Below are 23,788 nucleotides of genomic sequence, written 5' to 3'. Positions count from 1 at the left end.
TACCATGAACTGCTGCACTGGGACCCAGGGAACCTGAGGCACATTAAGCCTACATCTACTCCACTTACCTCTCTGTGTCAGGAGGGGCGGGGACTGCCCCCCCCCCTCTCTCTCTCACACACACATACTTCTTTTTACTATTCTTGTGGGGACCAAACAATTAATTTTCATTCAAAATCATATTTTCCCTAACCCTAAACCTAACCCCTAACTCCTAACCCTAACACCTAAACCTAACCCCTAACCCCTAAACCTAACCCCTAACACCTAACCCTAAACCTAACCCCTAAACCTAACCCTAACACCTAACCCTAAAAAAGCTTTTTTCCTTGTGGCGACCGGCAAAATGTCCCTACTTTCCTTGTTTTGCTATCCTTGTGAGGGCTTCTGCTCCCAACAAGGATAGTAAAACCAAACACACAAATACAAATATACACCTACACATACAAATACAAACACACACTAACCTACACGTATTCATAACCAGTGTGTTAGTGTTCAAGAATGTCTCTCCCAGCTGGACTGAACAGCACACTCTCTCCCATCTCTCTTTCAGCCCCTTGAGCTTTGAACTCCCTGTTAGTATTTTTTTTGTCAGGAGGCAAGCAACTTGTTCCCTCACGCTCGTCGCCAAATAATTTCCCATCTGCTTCCGATTACCTTTGCCTACAGTTGGTTTGCCGCCAGCCATCCCATCTGAGCCAGTGTCTCTGCTCTGTTCTTTACTCAGACACACTGAGAGAGCGATAGAGGGGGAATGGAGGGAGGTGGGCAGTGTGGCAGGGAACGGTATCAAAGATTGGGTTTGGGCCTCCTAATGACATTGCCAAAACGGCTTAGGAACAAAAGTCACAATGTTACTGTAAATAGGCTTTTAACTCCTCTGTACACTTCAAAGTGCAATGGTGAAAAGGACATCTTCAGTGTTTTAATGTAATAATAACCAATGTTGCTTTTTCAAAGGCCATTTTTGATTTCCCAACAAATGCCTGATCTGTGGCTAATGGCCTATTCTCGCTGTGTCTGCCTCTATCCTGTAATGGGGCCAGGCCACATTAGGCCCAAAGTGAGTGTGGGTCATTTTCCTCCACAGCCACTGACGTAGCACCCACTTCCAACCCTACTCAAATCAAAATCAAATCAAATTTATTTATATAGCCCTTCGTACATCAGCTGATATCTCAAAGTGCTGTACAGAAACCCAGCCTAAAACCCCAAACAGCAAGCAATGCAGGTGTAAAAGCACGGCCTAAGCACAGCGTTTTAAAAGATCAATGTCTTCCATTCTGCTTTAACTCATTTCAGATCACTAAAATAGACACAGTGGCCCCCAGGTCGAGACTTGCAAACCCTAGTCGTCAGATTGTCAGCCACAGTTTTCCTGTGACAGGAGGAATGATTGATTAGCTGAAGACGCAGTGGGAGATGGCTGTTTATGAGGCACTGACTACAGACTAGATATATTTGTGTTGTCAGAGGGGAACCATTTGGGTCAGGTGGATCTCATGCCCTCTCTCTCTCCCTCCCCACTCTCCCCTCACACTAACCTGTTTCTCTTCCACAGAGAGGCCACAGGACATTATAGAGTCCGCTGTTGCTGCTGCTGTACTCAGAGACAGTCTCTCTATCAGAATCTTCTCCTGACCGTGGTTCTACCAGAGAGACAGAAGCAGAGAGGCTGTGTGTCCAGAGCTCTCCAGTACAGTCTCTGGAGCTCTATCCTGCTACCATGGCCCTTGAGTGCACTGCGTCCCATTGGTGAGCGAGGGGCATCAGAGGGCAGAAGACATGTTGGGACAGAGGCCTGGGGACCGCACTGAAGCTTGCTGTAGTAACCATGGAAATGCTATGGAGGACCTTGGCCTGCATTGTTGTCATCATCGTCATGGTTGCCACCGAGGTCGCAGAAAGTCAGACTGCTGAAAAGTTCACCCAGTCACAAGGTGAGCAGAGATCGGGTCGACTCCATTCTTCTCTTCTGTTTGACATAAATGGACATGTTTAAATGTATAAATGTTGATCCTGAATCTACAGTATGATTGCAGTATGTTATTATTACTATCATATTGTATTATTCTCTATCCTGAACTGTGAAAGTTCTTCAACATTTCCAGTCCTGGTGCCTCACTCAAATAGGTAAAGGACCAATTCAATGAGCTGTTCCATACAGTGGGGAGGGCGTCTTCTAACCTGACCCACACACCAGGGCAGTGGCCCTGCTAAACTTGAACCCTGCTCTCACAAATCAACTCCAGAGACAGAGAGCCATGCGCCAACCCCCTAAAACTAACCCCACCACTCCTCAGCCAGACCAATCCCATTTAGGCTCGGACGTAAATACCCAGAGTGTCCATGGCTTGTCATGCAGAACAAGGCACTGATTGTGTATTTCCTATGCTTAACCTCTGCACCCTGTACGTCATGTTTCCAATTGTCTGCCACACTGCTTCCTTAAAAACCACCACAGGCCATGTCACGAACGTTGTTGTAAGAATCAGACCAAGGTGCAGCGTGGTTTGGGTTCATCATCTTTATTTAATGTGAACCAGCAAAAAACAAGAAAGAAGAAAGAAACGAACGTGAAGCTATGTAGTACTAACCAGCAACTATACACAAAATAAGATCCCACAACAAACAGGTGGGAAAAGGCTGCTTAAATATGATCCCCAGTCAGAGACAACGATAGCTGCCTCTGATTGGGAACCATACCAGGCCGACATAGAAATAACAAAACTAGAATGCCCACCCGAGTCACACCCTGACCTAACCCAAAATAGAGAATAAAGGATTTCTAAGGTCAGGGCGTGACAGGCCCATTCATTTAGGTTCTCTGTTTAAACTGAGCTCTCGAAGGACACTTTTTTGTATAATTTTGTTGTTCTTGTATTTTACCCCCTTTTTGTGATGTACAATTGTGATCCAATTACGATCTTGTTTCATCACCGCAACTCCCCAAAGGGCTCAGGAGAGGTGAAGGTCGAATCATGTGCCCTCCGAAACATGACCCACCAAACCACGCTTCTTAACACCTGCCAGCTTAACCCGGAAGCCAGCTGCACCAATGTGTCAGAGGAAACACCGTTCAACTGACGAGCACTGTCAGCCTGCAGGCGCCTGGCCCGCCACAAGGAGTCGCTAGAGTGCGATGAGCCAAGTACAGCCCCCCCCGGCCAAACCCTCCCCTAACCCGGACGACACTAGGCCAATTGTGTGCCGCCCTATGGGACACCCGATCACGGACGGTTGTGACACAGCCCGGGATCGAACCCGGGTCTGTAGTGACGCCTTAGACCGCTGCGCCACTCGGGAGGCCAGAAGGACACTTTTATAACACAAAAATGAAACCAGCTTCATTGATGATTGACGGTAATATTTTTTTATTAGTTAGCATTTATCACAAGTATTCACTGGAAAATGCAACAAGTAGGTCATAGCTTAATTTGTTAATGGTTTGAAATTCAATTGCAGTACGTCTGGCCTTATACATTACAGCACCACTGTTAGATTCCTCCACGCTAGTCATGTCTCCCAAAATGGATATTGACTCCTGGCCAAGTGTAAGTTGTTATCTCACAGAATGGTAACCCCTTTAAGTCATTCTAGATTAAAACCTTCAACAAAAACAGAATTAGAAAATGGGAAATTTGCTGAGGGCATGAAATCTGCCTATATTTGCTGCTGCAATTCTAGACAAGCTGCAGATTATATTTGGCTAGTGTCTTTGTGTTTATTTAAAAGAAAGAGAGGACAAATATGCAGACATGGCGTAGTTGGAGAATTGTTTTATTTTATAAATAATATTCTCTCCCTTTTCCCTTGAAATAAGTGAATAATGAGGTAAGCCATTGTGGTAGTGGCATTAAGTCATTTAGTTCAGGGTTATTAAACCATTTCATGAAATATATACAGTACCAGTCAAAGGTTTGGACACACCTACTCATTCAAGGGTTTTTCTTTATTTGTACTATTTTCTACATTGTAGAATAATAGTGAAGACATCAAAACTATCAAATAAAACATGGAATCATACAGTAACCCAAAAAGTGTTAAACACATCAAAATATATTTTAGATTTTAGATTTTTCAAAGTAGCCACCCTTTGCCTTGATGGCAGCTTTGCACACTCTTGTCATTCTCTCAACCAGCTTCACCTGGAATGCTTTTCCGACAGTCTTGAATGAGTTCCCACATATGCTTAGCACTTGTGGGCTGCTTTTCCTTCACTCTGCGGTCCAACCCAAACCATCTCAGTTGGGTTGAGGTCGGGTGATTGTGGAGGCCAGGTCATCTGATGCAGCACTCCATCACTCTCCTTGGTAAAATAGCCCTTACACTGATTGGAGGTGTGGTGGGTCATTGTCCTGTTGAAAAACAAATGATAGTCTCACTAAGCGCAAACCAGATGTGACGGCGTATCGCTGCAGAATGCTGTGATAGACATTCTGGTTAAGTGTGCCTTGAATTCTAAATAAATCGCAGATAGTGTCACCAGCAAAGCACCCCCACACCATCACACCTCTTCCTCCATGCTTCACGGTGGGAACCACACATGTGGAGATCATCCGTTCACCTACTCTGCGTCTCACAAAGACACAGCGGTTGGAACCAAAAATCTCAAATTTGGACTCATCAGACCTAAGGACAGATTTCCACCGGTCTAATGTCCATTGCTCATGTTTCTTGGCCCAGGCAAGTCTCTTCTTCTTATTGGTGTCTTTGAGTAGTGGTTTCTTTGCAGCATTTCGACCACGAAGGTCTGATTCATGCAGTGTTCTCTGAACAGTTGATGTTGAGATGTGTCTGTTACTTGAACTCTGAGAGACATTTATTTGGTCTACAATCTGAGGTGCTGTTAACTCTAATGAACTTATCTTCTGCAGCAGAGGTAACACTGGGTCTTCCTTTCCTGTGACGGTCCTCATGAGAGCCAGTTTCATCATAGCGCTTAATGGTTTTTGCGACTGCACTTGAAGAAACTTTCAAAGTTCTTCAAATTTTCCGTATTGACTGACTTTCATGTCTTAAAGTAATGATGGACTGTCATTTCTCTTTGCTTATTTGAGCTGTTATTGCCATAATATGGACTTGGTCTTTTACCAAATAGGGCTATCTTCTGTATACCACCTCTACCTTGTCACCACACAACTAATTGGCTCAAATACATTAAAAAGGAAAGATATTCCACAAATTAACTTTTTACAAGGCACACCTGTTAATTGAAATGCATTTCAGGTGACTACCTCATGAAGCTGGTTGAGAGAATGCCAAGAATGTGCAAACTGTCATCAAGGCAAAGGGTGGCTAACTTTGAAGAATCTGAAATATAAAATTGATTTGATTTGTTTAACACTTTTTTGGTTACTCATGGCTTGGTTTTTGCTGGTGGTTCAATATTCCCAGTTCTTCAATATTCCCAGTTAAGAAGTTTTAGGTTGTAGTTATTATATGAATTATGATGTGTCGACTATTTCTCCCTATACCATTTGTTTTTCATATACCTTTGGCTATTGGATGTTCTTATAGGCACTTTTGCCAGCCTAATCTCAGGAGTTGTTAGGCTTGAAGTCATCAACAGCGCTGTGTTTCTAGAATTGCTAAGAGCTGCTGGCAAAATGCAGTAAAGTGCTGTTTGAATGAATGCTTATGAGCCTGTTGCTGCCTACCACCGCTCAGCCAGACTGTTCTATCAAATATCAAATCATAGACTTAATTATAATATAATAAACACAGAAATACGAGCCTTTGGTCATAAATATGGTCTAATCCGGAAACTATCATTTCGAAAACAAAACGTTTATTATTTCAGTGAAATACGTAACTGTTCCGTATATTTTCGAACGGGTGGCAACCCTAAGTCTAAATATTGCTGTTACATTGCACAACCTTCAATGTTATGTCATAATTATGTAAAATGCAAGAGAACGCAAGAGAAGTGACACAATTCCCTTAGTTAATATGGCCTGCTAACATGAATTTCTTTTAACTATATGTGAACTAAATATGAACGCAAGAGAAGTGACACAATTCCTTTAGTTAATATTGCCTGCTAACATGAATTTATTTAAACTAAATATTCACGTTTAAAAAATTATACTTCTGTGTATTGATTTTAAGAAAGGTATTGATGTTTATGGTTAGGGAAACGAGTGTGCTTTTTTCTCTAAAATGACATACCCAAATCTAACTGCCTGTAGCTCAGGCCCTGAAGCTAGGATATGCATATTGCATAACTTGAAGTATGAGCAAACTACATAACATTTAGTGTGAAGGAGACATTTACATTCATATTACATTTTCTGCAAGAATATCGTCAAATCTGTATACTTGAACTTTGAGCTTTTCCAGTATTAGTAGCCATATTATAAGTTCAACATGTGCAAACAACCAGTTTTCATAACTTCATAACTCTGAATATTCTTATAATTTTTGTCCAAAACGAAAAGGCTGGCTGTCGCACAAGGTTAACAGCTACATTTTCCCGACAGACACAAGGTTTCTGGATACTCCCGTAAAGCACAGCTCATTGCCTATCTAGCTAGTTTTATTTGACCCCGATTGGTGCTTATTTGACAAAATTACAGTCGATCAAGTGAAGACCACCCGCGTCATCGTCGTGCCATGAAGGTGTCGCTCTCTGACCAAATTTGGTGTCCTATAGGATATACTGCACCCCAAATGATATAGTGAAGTCTGGTTACGTTCTAGGATCTCTGAGGAATACATACAAATGTGATTTGATTGGTTGAAACAACATTTAGGGTTAGATTTTCACAGATTCCTTTCTTTGCAAATTGAACGAGTGGAAATACAAAATCGATCGTGCATGCTATATGGACCTTTTTAGGATATGAAAAAGGATTTTATCTAACAAAACGACACTTCATGTTATCTCTGGGACCCGTTGGATGATAAATCAGAGCAAGATTTCAGAATGTATGTACACATTTCAACTTCAGAGGTGAAAAAAGTCCAGCTTGTTGTTAGGAGTTCTCCTCAAACAATAGCATGGCATTTTTTTCACAGTAATAGCTACTGTAAATTGGACAGTGCAGTTATATTAAGAAAAATGTAAGATTTCAGCCGATATAAGACTCTTATATGTACCGACGTGTTATTTCTATAAAACCGTGACACAAGGCGCTGCATGATTTACAACTGTCCCGTTGACGGGACGCCTATCCCTATTAAATCATCACCGATTTGGCGAATTTGAAGTAGGCTGTGATTCGATTAAAAATTAACGGGCGTCGCATTCATTATATGCAACGCAGGACAAGCTAGTGAACCTAGTAATATCATCAACCATGTGTACTTAACTAGTGATTATGTGAAGATTGATTGTTTTTTATAAGATAAGTTTAATGCTAGCTAGCAACTTACCTTGGCTCCTCTCAGCCACAAGGTCCTTTTGACGCTGCACTCGTGTAACAGGTGGTCAGGCTGGCACGCAGTTTCCTCGTGGATTTCAATGTAATCTGCCATAATCGGCGCCCAAAAAGGCCCATTACTGATTGTTATGAAAACGTTTTTATCGTCTCTAATTAATCGGCCATGCTGATTAATCGGTCGACCGCTAGTGTAGATTGATGAGGAAAACATGTCATTTAATCCCTTTTAGAATAAGGCTGTGATGTAACAAAATGTGGAAAAAGTTAAGGGATCTGAATACGTTCCTAATGCACTGTATATGTGTATAACTTTTCCCTCAGACTGAGGATCCGCACCACAGTCTTATAACTCAGACAGTCAACTGTCCCAGGCCGAGACGTGTCAGACAGACAGACAGACAGACAGACAGACAGACAGACAGACAGACAGACAGACAGACAGACAGACAGACAGACAGACAGACAGACAGGCAGGCAGGCAGGCAGGCAGGCAGGCAGATAGACAGGCCAACAGACAGACGGGCCGACAGACAGACAGATACAGACAGGCAGACAGACACAGACTGGCAGAAATACTGACAGACAAGGAGACATGGAGGGAGACAGAGATGGTGACAGACAGGGCAGACAGAGCTGAGAGCAGAGTTATGAGCATTGAGTAGAGGAACTGCTGACAGGGCCCTATGGTGACTGAGGCTGAGATTGACTCTTTCAGCCAGGCATGGATGACAGACTGGAGAGAGAGACCAGAGAGCCTCTCACCACTCTGCCCAATCTAGAGACAGCTGCAGCACATCTGGTGCAGAGAGAGAGAGAGAAAAAGAGAAAGGGAGGTAGTAGCCTCTCTGGGAACGTTACAGTAAAAAGGGCCACTGTTCTTGTTTCCTTTTCTATTTTTAAAGAGGCTAATTAAAGGTTCCTTTCTTCTAAAAGCTCAAATAAACCAAATCCTGGGTAGTGCGTATGGCAGTTTATTTGATAAAAGGTGAGCACTCTTTTATGGGCCTCTCTGTTTTACCGGTTGTGTTTATTGGTAAGTAATGATAGTTTCTTCCTCCTGGGGATTAGATAATATATCAAAATGGGCTGGGAGCAGCTTACCATCAGTTTTATGCTCAATGTTGTCTTGTGATAACATGAGCACTGTGTGATGACCTATATATGGCTGGGCCTCTGAACCAGTAGGGGACCTGGGAGAGGATCAGACGCCATGTGACCCTTCAGACCAGACTAAGACTTACTGTACTCTTATACTGTACAGACAACTTTGCTCCCCTCATTTCCATGGTACCAGCCATATTTCCCTTTTGAAGTACCCTGCACATGTGGGCACAGTTCATTGGGAGAGGACCGATAGCCGTATGGCAGCCTTATGAAAACAGTGGTGGAGCCAAGTCAGCCCACTAGCTGCCTCACACTCATTAATTAGACAGGCTTATCAGGTGGCTGTGTCTGGACAGATTACTGCTGCGCTGCAGAGAGAGCGCCACAGAGCAAAGCAGGCAGGCAGGCAATCAGGGCACGTAGAGCAGCTGTACAGCTGTGGATCCACGTAGGGGTGGAGGGGGTGATGGAGGAGGCGAGATTGGGGGTACGGTAGACTTTTGAAACAATCTATTTTATCTGAATGCTGCCCAGTCCACTCCAGCCCTCCATGAGGCTTTCCTATGTAAATACCATGAAAATACTACTTTTTATTTGGGGCAATTTGTGTATGTTGTCTAAAATGGTGTAGGGGAGTTATTCAAAGCTCCTATAACTGGCCGTTGCAGAATGTGCTGAAGGATGTGAAATGGGTCTAGGGGTTGGAGGGGTCTGGGGAGCTGTAATGGTGCTTGCTGTTTGTTTATGCTGGCCTGGCCATGTATACAGAGAGGCCGGGCATAGACTTAAGGTACAGACACTAATCCCTGCCTGTTTACTCTCAGTGGGGAGGGCTGTTTCTCCACAAAACAAGGCTAAAGGCCTTGATGAAAACTGGGCTCATTTCTGTTTACCTTTCCCCTGTTAGTGCAGTGTTTGGAGCGTCGTGTTTGGACAATAAATCTCCGGGCGCAAAGCCGGAGACAGGAAGTATACGATTTCAGGGTTGCCATGGAGACATCCTTTGGCCTTGGGAGGGATAGCGTAGACTGAGAAGTCCTCAAGAATCTCACTAATCACGACTGACTCTGGCCTGTCCTCGAGAGCTTTAAGCCTTGATGATAATGCACATACTGTATATTTTACCAAAGTTGAATTGAAATGTCAAATTTGACATTTGTGCTCTGTCGCTGTCTCTCTCCTCTCTCTGTCTCTGTCCAGCTACGTTCCTGTCCAGCCTGGGCCAGTATGAAATTGTCATCCCGGTTCGTGTGGGGCCGCAGGGCGAGACCCTGGACACAGAGGATGGAGGTGCAGACAGCCCCAACCACCACCGGCGGAGCCACCGCAGTGCTGAGGACCAGCAACAGGACCTGTCCCAGCTGTACTACCAACTCTCCACCACCAAAACTAACTTCTTCCTCAACTTGACCCTGCAGGGGGGCCTGCTGTCCCACCAGTTCCGTGTGGAGTACTGGAGGAGGGGCCGTCTGGCCTGGAGCCACCCTTATGCCCCCCAGTGTCTCTATGTAGGCCACCTGCAGGGTCAGCCCCACTCCAGCATGGTGGCTCTCAGCAACTGTAATGGCCTGGTAAGAACCTGACCCATCTAGTACTGCTAGCACCACTGGCCTGTTGTCCTATAGTCTCTTGTCTTGTTGTCCTGATGTCCTGTTGTCTTGTTGTGTTGTTGTGCTGTTGTCCTTGGCCTCAGGGGACCCAGGGCTAATGGAGCTCCAGAGGATTCCTCTGAGTGTAACATTATGATTCTGTGTACCAGGTTAGCTCTGACCCTGGACTAGACCAGGGCATCTGTCTGGCCACATACTATTCTAGGCCTGGAACAGTAATGCACCTGCGTAAACAAGGTATTCCCAAAGCCCATTCTTATCACCAGATTTCCCCTGCTGGTCACAACTCATAACATCACTAAGGCATGTTCACAGCTGTACGTCTCGACCATTCAGTAGCCAGCTAGCACCACCGCCCACGGCAGACCTTTTTGATTGAATGAAATCAGTCAAATAATACAATTCCAATATGCCTTTTGACAGATAAAAGCATTCTCCTTGTCCATTGATTCTTGTGATGTCGTTACAGCTAATAACTAATTGGGCCCATAATAACAGGGGTAAATACAACCAAGGATTTAATCTGCTCACAAAGTGTTAATAAACCCCACACATAATTACTTGTGGTCAGACTAGCGTAACTTAATTCAGCAGGGAATCCGCTGTGTGTCCACGAGAGCATCACTAAACACATTACAGGATTAGGTGCACTCTGAAAGTGTGCCGCTATTGTAGAGACTCAGTGTGACCCTCGGAGGCTGCAGCCAAAAGATCTAATCAGGGGAAGTGTTACAGCGTCTCCCCATCTCCTCTCTGCGGAAAGAATCCCCACTCAGATAGGATCACTCTCCCTATGTATCTGACCTACAGAACAGTTTAGGAGCGAGGTGAGAGCCTGTGTTTGTTTAGGCCCAGGCTGATGAGAGACTGATATGATTATCATCCAGGCCAGGGATAGTTACAGTATGTACTATATCAAATCAAGTAAAAATGTATTTGTCACATGTGCCAGATACAACGGATGTAGACCTAACTGTGAAATGCATGCTTAAGAGCCCTTCCCAGCAACGCAGAGTTAAAAATTATAATACAAATCAGAATAAAAATAGCAACACAAGAGGAATAAAATAAAATACACACGAATAGAGCTATATACAGGGAGTACCAGTACCAGATCAATGTGGAGCTATATACAGGGAGTACCAGTACCAGATCAATGTGGAGTTATATACAGGGAGTACCAGTACCAGATCAATGTGGAGCTATATACAGGGAGTACCAGTACCAGATCAATGTGGAGTTATATACAGGGAGTACCAGATCAATGTGGAGCTATATACAGGGAGTACCAGTACCAGATCAATGTGGAGTTATATACAGGGAGTACCAGATCAATGTGGAGCTATATACAGGGAGTACCAGTACCAGATCAATGTGGAGTTATATACAGGGAGTACCAGTACCAGATCAATGTGGAGCTATATACAGGGAGTACCAGTACCAGATCAATGTGGAGCTATATACAGGGAGTACCAGTACCAGATCAATGTGGAGTTATATACAGGGAGTACCAGTACCAGATCAATGTGGAGCTATATACAGGGAGTACCAGTACCAGATCAATGTGGAGTTATATACAGGGAGTACCAGTACCAGATCAATGTGGAGCTATATACAGGGAGTACCAGTACCAGATCAATGTGGAGTTATATACAGGGAGTACCAGTACCAGATCAATGTGGAGCTATATACAGGGAGTACCAGTACCAGATCAATGTGGAGTTATATACAGGGAGTACCAGTACCAGATCAATGTGGAGTTATATACAGGGAGTACCAGTACCAGATCAATGTGGAGCTATATACAGGGAGTACCAGTACCAGATCAATGTGGAGCTATATACAGGGAGTACCAGATCAATGTGGAGTTATATACAGAGAGTACCAGATCAATGTGGAGTTATATACAGAGAGTACCAGATCAATGTGGAGTTATATACAGGGAGTACCAGTACCAGATCAATGTGGAGTTATATACAGGGAGTACCAGTACCAGATCAATGTGGAGCTATATACAGGGAGTACCAGATCAATGTGGAGTTATATACAGAGAGTACCAGATCAATGTGGAGTTATATACAGAGAGTACCAGATCAATGTGGAGTTATATACAGGGAGTACCAGTACCAGATCAATGTGGAGTTATATACAGGGAGTACCAGTACCAGATCAATGTGGAGCTATATACAGGGAGTACCAGATCAATGTGGAGTTATATACAGAGAGTACCAGATCAATGTGGAGTTATATACAGGGAGTACCAGTACCAGATCAATGTGGAGTTATATACAGGGAGTACCAGTACCAGATCAATGTGGAGCTATATACAGGGAGTACCAGTACCAGATCATTGTGGAGCTATATACAGGGAGTACCAGTAACAGATCAATGTGGAGCTATATACAGGGAGTACCAGATCAATATGCAGAGGAACGAGGTATTTGAGGTAGATATGTACATGAAGGCAGGGTATAGTGACTAGGCATCAGGATAGATAATAATAAGGTATTTGAGGTAGATATATACATGAAGGCAGGGTATAGTGACTAGGCATCAGGATAGATAATAATAAGGTATTTGAGGTAGATATATACATGAAGGCAGGGTATAGTGACTAGGCATCAGGATAGATAATAATAAGGTATTTGAGGTAGATATGTACATGAAGGCAGGGTACAGTGACTAGGCATCAGGATAAATCATAATAAGAGTAAAATAACGAACAGAGTAGCAACAGAAAATGATGAGTGTAAAAGTGTGTGTGTGTGCGTGTGCGTGTATGTGTTGTGTTGGTATGCATGTGTGTGTTATGTGTGTGTGCGTATGTGCTGTATGTGAATGTGTGTGGGTTTTGTGTGCGTGTCAGTGTAGTGTATCCACTGAGGGGAGATGAGGTGTCACAGGGCTGGCTGTAGACAGTGCTACTGTAAATGGCCTGGCAGACAGCAGAGATAGGGACTTCCGTGCATGTCAGTTCTTGTCCCGTCACCACCAACCTTCAGAGGGCCCCTGGCTTTTCCAGCAGGGGGTGATCGTGGCGGGTGGTGAAGAGTACCTCGTCGAGCCTCTGACCCCGGCCGAAAACCTCACTAGGGCGGAGAGGGGGAAGGGCCGCCCCCATGTGGTTTACAAGAGGTCATCTCTTCGCCACCAGTACATGGACCAGTCCTGTGGTGTCATCGGTAGGTAGAGCTGTCTGGGTACTGGGCACAACAGGACCCTTTAAACTTCCAACTTACGATTGTATTAACATAGTTAATGATACTCTGTACAGCAGTCTCAATTTACAGGGAATAATAACCTAATTTTAATACATTCACCTTAATATCACTCTTACCATCAGTCAAAATGTTGTGGAGTGGCTCTTATCGGGTCGTGTACCCTTTCCTCTATCAGTACCATCAGCCCCTATCTCTGTCTGTGTGACTGTGTCTCAGATGAGAAGCCAGGTAAAGGCATGGCCTGGTGGCAGAGGACTCTGAAGACTCCTCCCAATCCCATCAGCCGAGGCCAGCTGCCCCTGAAGAGGTCTGTGAGCAGAGAGCGCTACGTAGAAACACTGGTGGTGGCCGACAAGATGATGGTGGGGTACCACGGCCGCCGGGACATCGAGCAGTACATCCTGGCTGTCATGAATATTGTAAGTTTCACATCGAGTCAGATCACTACAACTTGCAGGGTGGAAGAATCTGATTTTCTTTTTGAAAAAGCCCCATAATCTCCTATTGTCCTACTTTATTGTGACTGTGTTGAGGATTGTTGTTACTGTGTTGAATGGTTCTCCTGTCTTCACCTGCAGATAGTGTACCTGAGGTCATGACATCTGCAGTAGTAGTTCTTTTACAGGATATCACTTCACACCCTGTCGCTCAGATGGCTACACACACACACTCATTTCTGGAATGCCTTTAATGAATGGTTGGCCTTATTTTACTGTTCTGCATCCATCTTGTCACAAAAGCCCATTCAGAGGAAACTACAGAAGCACATTGTAAAGTAACCCAAATTACACGAGTCGTGTCAATAATGACAAGTGTCTTTCCCTTGGGTTGTAAGTGATAGTGATGAATGATGTGTCAGCTCTTTTTAAGACTGGTCTTTTCTTGTTTCCCTGGAGGTCAGGTTGCCAAACTGTTCCAGGATTCTAGCCTGGGGAACGCAGTGAACATCGTGGTGACCCGCCTCATCCTGCTCATGGAGGACCAGGTATTCTTTTCTAGACCCATTCTGGAAAAATCTCTGCCTTTCAATGGACTCAGTGGAGTCTGCATCCATCCACCTTGCCTCTGCTCTGCTCCGCATCCCAGTCCAGTCCAGCTTGGTTTCCCGGGCCAGCATCTATGAGCTCCTTGTTTGTGTCAAATTCTTGGCTTAAGTGTCTTTCCTCCCCTGCTCTCGGTGGAAACTTGTAAGCGGAGCCGTTTGTGGCAGTGGAGAGAGAGTGACCTGCCAAGCAGCCCAGCCATGACTGCATTTGTTGTTGCTGGTGACCTCTCGGGTCGTTGATATGACGCACATTAGTGCTCTAGAAAAAAGGGCTCTAGAAAAAGTGCAGGCCGGGCGGGCAGGCAGGCAGGCAGGCAGGGCGGGCAGGCAGGCAGGCAGGGCGGGCAGGCAGGCAGGCACGCCTCACTGTGGCCCAGTGTCTTATCCACCTACTGCCTGGGGATTGACATGAAGGTCATGTCAGTGCCTGGTCCCGGTCCTGTCCACCAGGCCAGTCAGCCAGGCCCCGTGCTGCTAACGGCATGCGGTCAGACTGAGTGCCAGGACAGGGTTACACTTTCTGACGTAATGTGGACCTAATAAGCCTTCCTACGGATGATTCAAATGGTATCTGAGGGAGACTAGTGGTTTTGCGGTGAAGACACCGTGGCAATCTAATAACAACCTGTATGATTCATACTAGACAGCTGAAAATAATCCCCTGTAATTTGCCCCGGGCATATGCCATCTGACAAAGAAAGAAATGAATAAATAAATGTTATGATCATTAGCAGTAGTATTATTATTATTCTTGCTGTTCGGTCTGTTGAGGTTGGGGTAAGACCAAAAGTAGTCTCGCTGAGAAGAGTGGAGCGGGTCTGTCATTTCCAGCTGAAAACTGCCCCTGGAAAAGAAAATAGACTAGCCAGCCCACTGAGCCCAGAGATGAAGGATTGTGGGATGAGACAATTACTAGTTATGTCACCACCATGGGCATTCCTGTGTTACGAGCCTTACCCAGCTGTGGCCAGGAGAGCATTCCCTCACCCCTGCCAAGGCGGCTAATGGCAGCGAGAAAGCAAAGCAGAGGGAGCTCCTGTCCTCATCAGCTCAGTCCAATAGCCCCGTGGCAGAGGGCTGGGCTGCTTAATACTAGGCTCATTGCACAGCTATGGTTGAACTGGTCAATTCTGTTCATGTAGTAAAAATGTATTATTGTTCCACATGGGGAATGTCTGTCTCATTACTCCTTCAGGCCTGTAAATTATTGTCAGGTCGTTGCAGATAGTAAAAGTGGCACATCTATGAAAACCTGAAGGTGATTATACAGTCATTTGATTATTTCACTGTACACTTCCAGATTATGTTGGTTTCAGTTTGTATTCCCTCTCTGTCTCTGTCAGCCGACTCTAGAGATCAACCACCATGCAGGGAAGTCCCTGGACAGCTTCTGTAAGTGGCAGAAATCCATCCAGAACCGGAATGGCAACGGGAATGCCATCCCAGACAACGGCATCGCTCACCACGACACTGCTGTGCTCATCACCAGGTCAGCACCCCCAGCGCCGGAACATTCTTAGTGATTCAGTGTGATAAGCATGCACAACTCAGACTTTCACATAAGTCATTCATTGACCTCAATGGGAGACTTGCTCAAGAATTCGAGATAAGTGCACAGATCTTAAGACAGAATACAGCTCTTAGTACCAAAGGGTACAAGCTAGCATTGTCAATACACATAATTAAACCCTCTCTAGCCTAATTCCTTAACGATCCACTATTGAGTCTATTGGAAAAGATAATATATTGTGCTCAATTTATTCTTCTTTGGATTAGGGTTTTAGTAAGAACTGATTCCATATCCTGCCCTCTGAGTTCACTGGCTCTTTCTCTTGCCCCATGGCCTCTCATTTTTGCCAAGTGTGCGTTTGTGTCTGGTCCTGTCTGGAGTGACGAAACTTAGGCTGTTCTGCTCAACTGAGCATCTGGAGGGAGAACGCTGTGGAGAGGGAGGGAGAAAGAACGAAAGAGGTAGTGAGAGAAAGAGAGAGAGAGAGAGAGAGAAGGAATCAGAGTACAGCTGCCTTGAATCTGACAGCCCTGAGCCGGGCCAAGGAAGCAAAGTATAGTTTCAGAAATAGAGAGGCGCTCTATTTAGGGGGAAAACAGCAACAGCAGTAACACAATACTGTAGAGAGATACAACAGAGCACCATTCACTGAAAAACGCTGCTCTGCCCATGCATGGGCCCCTGTTCCTACTCGCTTGTATTCTCTTTTCTTGGAGTGTCTTGGGATGTTAGATCTGTGAAAATAGGTTCTTTATATGAAAACTTTTATCAAAGAGGGATTGAAAATGTCCAGAGGACACTGCAGTAACCATCCTTTTATTTCCTGCCATTGTTCAGACCGTATCAGTCACTTATCAAGTCTGTTGTGTGTCCATAACTGCCTCTGAGAGAGAGAGGAGAAAGAGAGGGAGGGAGAGACAAAAGAGAGAGAAGAGAGAGGAGAGAAAGAGTGGATGTCTGTGTGCATGTGCACTACCGTGTGTGTGTGTGAGAGAGAGTCTGTATGTGTGATTATGTGTGTGAATGCTTTTTGCTCAATGTACTGTATGTTTAAGTGTGAGTACCTGTCAGGGTGTGGAAGCACCGACTGGCAGACTATTCATTTGAGTAAATGGCCTGGTTTATTTTCCTTGCTGTTCCCAGGTACGACATCTGCATCTACAAGAACAAGCCATGTGGAACCCTAGGTAGGACATCTGGTCAAACCTGCCCCCGCCCAGCCCAGGAGAGGGCTAACCCTGGTTACACACACTGCACACAGGTCGCTTGTTGGGAAGCACTGAGCTTCAGTGTCAGACTATATATATAATCTAGAGCAGCCAGGGGAGGGGATGTGACTCAGAAAACTGCCCTCATTTTCACTTTGCACTCCCTCACTATTAAGTACTTAACTACCACATCTCATCTTAACTACCACATCTGACCAGCATGACTGACTAGCACAGTCTTAGGGCTTCCCAGCCAAAACAGTTTGGTAGAGTTCGTGCATATATTATAACGAGATTTAGTGACGTTGTTGTTAGTTTTTGACTTCGATTCGTTTTTTGGGGGGTTGTGCCGGCACATACATTTTTTTCTGGAGGCCAGAGTTTTCAGCCGAAGTCTACGCCCCTTTGTCAGTGATTCGTCAATAAAGTCTTTGTTGTCATGCAACGAGAGATGACTCGTTTTCATGCATATTTTTTACATGGAAAAATACTGCACTGAACATCTTAGTTAGATGTAAAATTGCTCATTCCACCGCAAACTTTTTTCCAAATTAACTCCATAATATCGACAGAAACATGGCAAACGTTGTTTAGAATCAATCCTCAAGGTGTTTTTCACATATCTATTCGATGATAAGTCACTCGTGGCAGTTTGGTTTCTCCTCTGTTCAAAATGGAAAAATGCACGCACCTGGAGATTACGCAATAGTTTCGACCATGGACACCGAGCGGACACCTGGTAAATGTAGTCTCTTATGGTCAATTTTCCAATGATATGCCTACAAATACGTCACAATGCTGCAAACACCTTGGGGAAACGACAGAAAGTGTAGGCTCATTCCTTGCGCATTCACAGCCATATAAGGAGACATTAGAACACAGCGCCTTAAAAATCTGGCTCATTTCCTGTATGAAATATCATCTTGGTTTCGCCTGTAGCATTAGTTCTGTGGCACTCACAGACAATATCTTTGCAGTTTTGGAAACGTCAGAATGTTTTCTTTCCAAAGCTGTCAATTATATGCATAGTCGAGCATCTTTTCGTGACAAAATATCTTGTTTAAAACGGGAACGTTTTTCATCCAAAAATGAAATACTGCCCCCAGAGGTTCAAGAGGTTAAGCATTATTCGCTTCAGCACTTGGCGGTTCCGTTCTGTGAGCTTGTGTGGCCTACCACTTCGCCACATCACAATAACAGCACTTACAGTTGACTGGGGCAGCTCTAGCAGGGCAGAAATTTGACGAACTGACTTGTTGGAAAGGTGGCATCCTATGACGTTGCCACATTGAGAGTCACTGAGCTCTTCAATAAGGCCATTCTACTGTCAATGTTTGTCTATGGAGATTGCATGGCGGTGTGCTCAATGTTATACACCTGCCAACAACGGGTGTGGCTGAAATAGCCAAATCCACTAATTTGAAGGGGGGTCCACATGCTTTTGTATATATAGTGTAAGACACTATGTTGTTTCCTTTATTTTGTCAGTTACCTGTGTATGTTATGTGTTAGCATGTAACTGTATGTATTTTGACATTTGCATAATCTCTGTATGTATGAATGTGAATGGACATGTATGGCTATGTTAGTGACAGTATTGTGTGTCTCTCTGTTCCAGGTCTAGCACCAGTGGGAGGGATGTGTGAGCCAGAGAGGAGCTGCAGCATCAACGAGGACATTGGCCTGGCCACAGCCTTCACCATCGCCCATGAAATAGGACACACGTAAGGAGCTTGCCCACATCACCTATATTACCCTTTTACTGACCACGGGACCTGACCAGGAAAATCATCAGAGCCCCAGTTCTAGCCTTCGTTACAGTCATCATAAACACACCTTTGACACACACACCCTTTGGCGTTAGGCTCTGTTTCTGCTTTATGGACCTGCGCTGTTTCAACAGACCACTCTTTCACTGGTGTTACCTGTGACCCCACACAGGAGACCCTGCCCCTGTACCTGGCTTCTGGTCCTGCCTTTCTTCCCTTACACCCCCATGCCCCCTGCCCTTACCCAAGCACCCCTGGGCTGGGCTGACCTGAGCTAAACTTATCCAAAGCCCAACCTACTAGCGAGATTGCTGTTAGATTAGAGCCGTACCAGAAGGAGAAGTTACGTAACTACCTCCATGAGTCATTTCCATCAATTGAGAACGTGTTAATAACTTTATATTTTCTTTCAGTCATGTGCTATTTATAACAAGTGGAACAAGTTAGGAGTGTGGCCGGTACAGTATTTCATTCTGGGCCTACCACAGTGCCTGGCAGTCGGCATTTCTTTTGTACCTTCCCTCCAAGACATTTTGTTTTACTTGCTGGCCTGGCATACCAGCCGATCTGCCTCACTTACTCATGCATACATATTTATCTAGGTGTATGCACCACCAGACATTTCCAAGCCTCTTCATTCCCTGCCATGAAAGAGGATTCTGATGTTTTCCTTTCGAAAGCCATTGCTTTGTATCATTTTTGAAAATCCACAATTTCTGCTAAGTAATTGAGTGTGCCATTTACCTACGTGCGCACACAGGCCTCAGAGGTATTTTCACAGGTGGCAAACCCATTGGTGCTCCCCCCTAATGGCTAGTCCAGGTACCTTTGAACTGGATGGGGTGCTTATACCCTGGGGCTGTCTAGACGGCGGGCCTAGTCTTTAACTGTGTGTGTGTGTGTGTGTGTGTGTGTGTGTGTGTGTGTGTGTGTGTGTGTGTGTGTGTGTGAAAGCACAGAGATACTTTGCTGTCTGTTAAATCTGCACAGACCTCAGAGACAGAGCTCATGGTGTTAATACGAGTTTAACAGAGATGATATATGAGTAAAGAACATGCCTTTTGCCCGATACCAATACCCCAATATTTCACACATACTCAGTTAACCAGGTGATATATCAACACAGTACCTCTCTCTCCCTGCAGGTTTGGGATGAACCATGACGGAGTTGGCAACGGCTGTGGCTCCCGTAGTCAGGAGACAGCCAAGCTGATGGCTGCACATATCACCATGAAGACCAACCCTTTCGTCTGGTCCGCCTGCAGCCGAGACTACATCACCAACTTCCTGGAGTGAGTGTACAGCACATACAGTACAACAAAGTGGAAGCATAAGGAGTTATACAGTTGATCATGAGTTTATTGTGGGGTAGATTAACTGGGTGCATTCCAAGTGAGGTGACGTCCATCTTTGTTGTGTTGGGACCTCTTTTTCAATGTCTTCTCCTGTTTGTATCCCTGTAGCTCAGGCATGGGTTCCTGCCTCAACAACGTCCCCCCCAAGCAGGATTTTTTGTACCCCACTACGGCCCCCGGCCAGGCCTACGATGCAGATGAGCAGTGCCGCTTCCAATATGGAGTGAAGTCTCGGCAGTGTAAATATGGGGTACCTAATCACCTTCCTCATCTTCTTCCTCCTCCTCGAACTCGCTTGATAAGGCTGTATGGTCATTTTTACCAGGCAGATACATTCAGTACTGTATGTGTGGCCCGTGTAGGAATTAAACTCCCAACTCTAGTGCTGCAAGCGCCATGCTCCAATCAACTGTCTGATCCATTAGTACCATGTGCAGATTGTCCTCTGGCATATCTTTGGCTCTCTGCCCACCCTGACCAGGGCAGCATGATGACAGACAGAGTAGCCCCTGGATTTGGACTGATATTTATTTGTCTCCCAGCAAGAGTTTTTCCCCCCTTCTTGTTATCCAGTCCCACTGGATTTTGTCCCCATGTGTTAAGAATTTCTGAAGAAGTCTTGTGCTACCTTTATTTTATTAGACAGTCTATTTTATTGGCCCGACAGCTGAGTGAGCGGACATCTGGAACAAAATAGCACTTTATAGTGTCATTATCATTGACACTACGTAGTCAGAGCATATATGTATACAATAAAATACAACGCCATAAGTGTTAAATACATTAAGACCACAGAGACCAGAGGTAGTTGAACCAACCTGGTTCCGTCTGCTCCGTGTCAGTGGGCCCTCCTGGCTGGGCTCCTCAGGGCCTGTTGTCTCTATATGAGCTGAAATGGACGCACTCTAACAGCTCTCTCTGTGCCTGCAGGAAGTCTGCAGTGAGCTGTGGTGCATGAGCAAGAGCAACCGCTGCATCACCAGCAGCATACCCGCCGCCGAAGGAACCATCTGTCAAACCAATACCATAGAGAAAGGGGTAAGCACTGGGATGTTCCATTACTAGCAGAAATGGGGGTGTTTGGTGTGCAAATGTTAATTTGAAAGAAAAAAAAAACATTTCAATAGTTCCACAGCTTGTCCTTCCCCTGTGTGTGTACTTTAGTGGTGCTATAAGAGAGTGTGTGTGGTCTACGGGACGAGGCCAGAGGGGGTGGACGGCGGCTGGGGTCTCTGGACTCCCTGGGAAGAGTGCAGCCGTACCTGTGGGGGAGGAGTGTCCTCCTCCATCCGCCATTGTGACAGCCCTAGGTGAGTGGTGCTGCAAATGGCGGGTGATGTGGATCTCAACTCTGTCTATAGGGATTTGCCATTGGATTCCCAGCCTGTAAAGTCATAGGATTGTATCTGACTGGCTCTTCCTAACTTCCAAGCACAACTGTTTGTTGAGGATGAGAGACATCAGTCTACCACCAATCATTTTAACACCCCACTATAATCACCCACGTGCGACAATGACAGCCGTAATAAAGTTAACACAGATAGTGGCAAACTGACTTCTCTCTGGTGTTTCTACTGAGGAGTTTGATTGGCTTGGATAGCTAACTAATAAAAAGACAGACTGTTTGAGATTGAAACAGGGTGGTAGAGCCCGGCCAGCCAGGCGGGAGGAGAATAGATGCCAGTGTCATTGGGGAGTTTTTGTTAAATTGCACTCAGATGTGTTTCGCCTCTGCTTTTCTGGTTCCAGGCCAACCATTGGTGGAAAGTATTGTCTGGGAGAGAGGAAGCGCTTCAGATCGTGCAATATTGATGTGAGTGGTGGAGCAGAGCGAAGCAGCAGCTCTCTCTGAAAGGCCTACAGTTCCATCACATACTCATCCTGGCCAGGCCCAGCTCTCAACTCAGATCTACAGCTCTCAGACTGACCTAATTAACCGCAGCCTGCCCAGCCCAGAACTAAAGCCCTCACTTTGTGTGTGTGTGTGTGTGTGTGTGTGTGTGTGTGTGTGTGTGTGTGTGTGTGTGTGTGTGTGTGTGTGTGTGTGTGTGTGTGTGTGTGTGTGTGTGTGTGTAGAGGCTACTGTGAGTATTACTGTAAATGACTGCTGGCAGCGAGAGAGACAAGGGAGGGATACAGTGGGGGTCTGAGATTTGACTGACATACAGCTGTTCTGTGCCACTCTGTGTGTGTCTGTTTTAGGAGTGCCCTGCAGGCTCTCAGGATTTCCGGGAGATTCAGTGCTCCGACTTCGACAACGTTACTTTCCGGGGGAAATTCTACACCTGGAAACCCTACAGGGGAGGTGGGTACAGTATGTGTGTGTACCCCCCTCCACAGCAGGCTGTGTTACATCATTACAGAGGTGTCTGCTCGGTGGTCATTGCAGGCTGAAAGCGTCTGTAGATATGGAGAGAGCTGATATTAGAGCAGACACACCTGGAGCTTCCAGATAGAGAACAGAGCAGCAGTAGATAGAGGGAGCTGATATTAGAGCAGACACACCTGGAGCTTCCAGATAGAGAACAGAGCAGCAGCAGATGGAGAGAGCTGATATTAGAGCAGACACACCTGGAGCTTCCAGATAGAGAACAGAGCAGCAGCAGATGGAGAGAGCTGATATTAGAGCAGACACACCTGGAGCTTCCAGATAGAGAACAGAGCAGCAGTAGATGGAGAGAGCTGATATTAGAGCAGGCACACCTGGAGCTTCCAGATAGAGAACAGAGCAGCAGCAGATGGAGAGAGATGATATTAGAGCAGACACACCTGGAGCTTCCAGATAGAGAACAGAGCAGCAGCAGATAGAGGGAGCTGAGCAGCAGTAGATAGAGGGAGCTGATATTAGAGCAGACACACCTGGAGCTTCCAGATAGAGAACAGAGCAGCAGCAGATGGAGGGAGCTGAGCAGCAGTAGATAGAGGGAGCTGATATTAGAGCAGACACACCTGGAGCTTCCAGATAGAGAACAGAGCAGCAGCAGATGGAGGGAGCTGAGCAGCAGTAGATAGAGGGAGCTGATATTAGAGCAGACACACCTGGAGCTTCCAGATAGAGAACAGAGCAGCAGCAGATGGAGGGAGCTGAGCAGCAGTAGATGGAGGGAGCTGAGCAGCAGCAGATGGAGGGAGCTGAGCAGCAGTAGATGGAGGGAGCTGAGCAGCAGTAGATGGAGGGAGCTGAGCAGCAGTAGATAGAGGGAGGGAGCTGAGCAGCAGTAGATGGAGGGAGCTGAGCAGCAGCAGATGGAGGGAGCTGAGCAGCAGTAGATGGAGGGAGCTGAGCAGCAGTAGATGGAGGGAGCTGAGCAGCAGTAGATGGAGGGAGCTGAGCAACAGCAGATAGAGGGAGCTGAGCAGCAGTAGATGGAGGGAGCTGAGCAGCAGTAGATGGAGGGAGCTGAGCAGCAGTAGATGGAGGGAGCTGAGCAGCAGTAGATGGAGGGAGCTGAGCAGCAGTAGATGGAGGCAGCTGAGCAGCAGTAGATGGAGGGAGCTGAGCAGCAGTAGATAGAGAGAGCTGAGCAGCAGTAGATAGAGGGAGCTGAGCAGCAGTAGATAGAGGGAGCTGAGCAGCA

At 45.7% G+C, this 23,788-nt stretch overlaps 1 protein-coding gene across 1 annotated transcript in view; it reads left to right on the top strand.

The window, feature by feature from the left end:
- LOC115144956 (A disintegrin and metalloproteinase with thrombospondin motifs 10-like) overlaps window positions 1–23,788 on the top strand; it is a 56,460-nt gene that overhangs the window by 2,625 nt on the left and 30,047 nt on the right. The window contains exons 2-15 of the mRNA XM_029686125.2: window positions 1,565–1,943; window positions 9,693–10,063; window positions 13,125–13,284; window positions 13,540–13,742; window positions 14,225–14,308; window positions 15,712–15,857; window positions 17,022–17,065; window positions 18,705–18,810; window positions 20,001–20,147; window positions 20,319–20,460; window positions 21,141–21,248; window positions 21,375–21,520; window positions 21,960–22,023; window positions 22,413–22,515. Of these exons, the coding sequence (XP_029541985.1) occupies window positions 1,838–1,943; window positions 9,693–10,063; window positions 13,125–13,284; window positions 13,540–13,742; window positions 14,225–14,308; window positions 15,712–15,857; window positions 17,022–17,065; window positions 18,705–18,810; window positions 20,001–20,147; window positions 20,319–20,460; window positions 21,141–21,248; window positions 21,375–21,520; window positions 21,960–22,023; window positions 22,413–22,515 (1,930 nt within the window). The 5' untranslated portion in view covers window positions 1,565–1,837. The remainder of the gene's footprint in view (window positions 1–1,564; window positions 1,944–9,692; window positions 10,064–13,124; window positions 13,285–13,539; window positions 13,743–14,224; window positions 14,309–15,711; window positions 15,858–17,021; window positions 17,066–18,704; window positions 18,811–20,000; window positions 20,148–20,318; window positions 20,461–21,140; window positions 21,249–21,374; window positions 21,521–21,959; window positions 22,024–22,412; window positions 22,516–23,788) is intronic.

This window comes from Oncorhynchus nerka, linkage group LG17 (genome assembly GCF_034236695.1).
Source record: "Oncorhynchus nerka isolate Pitt River linkage group LG17, Oner_Uvic_2.0, whole genome shotgun sequence".
Lineage (NCBI taxonomy): Eukaryota > Metazoa > Chordata > Actinopteri > Salmoniformes > Salmonidae > Oncorhynchus > Oncorhynchus nerka.
This window is presented reverse-complemented; position numbering and strand designations above follow the sequence as displayed.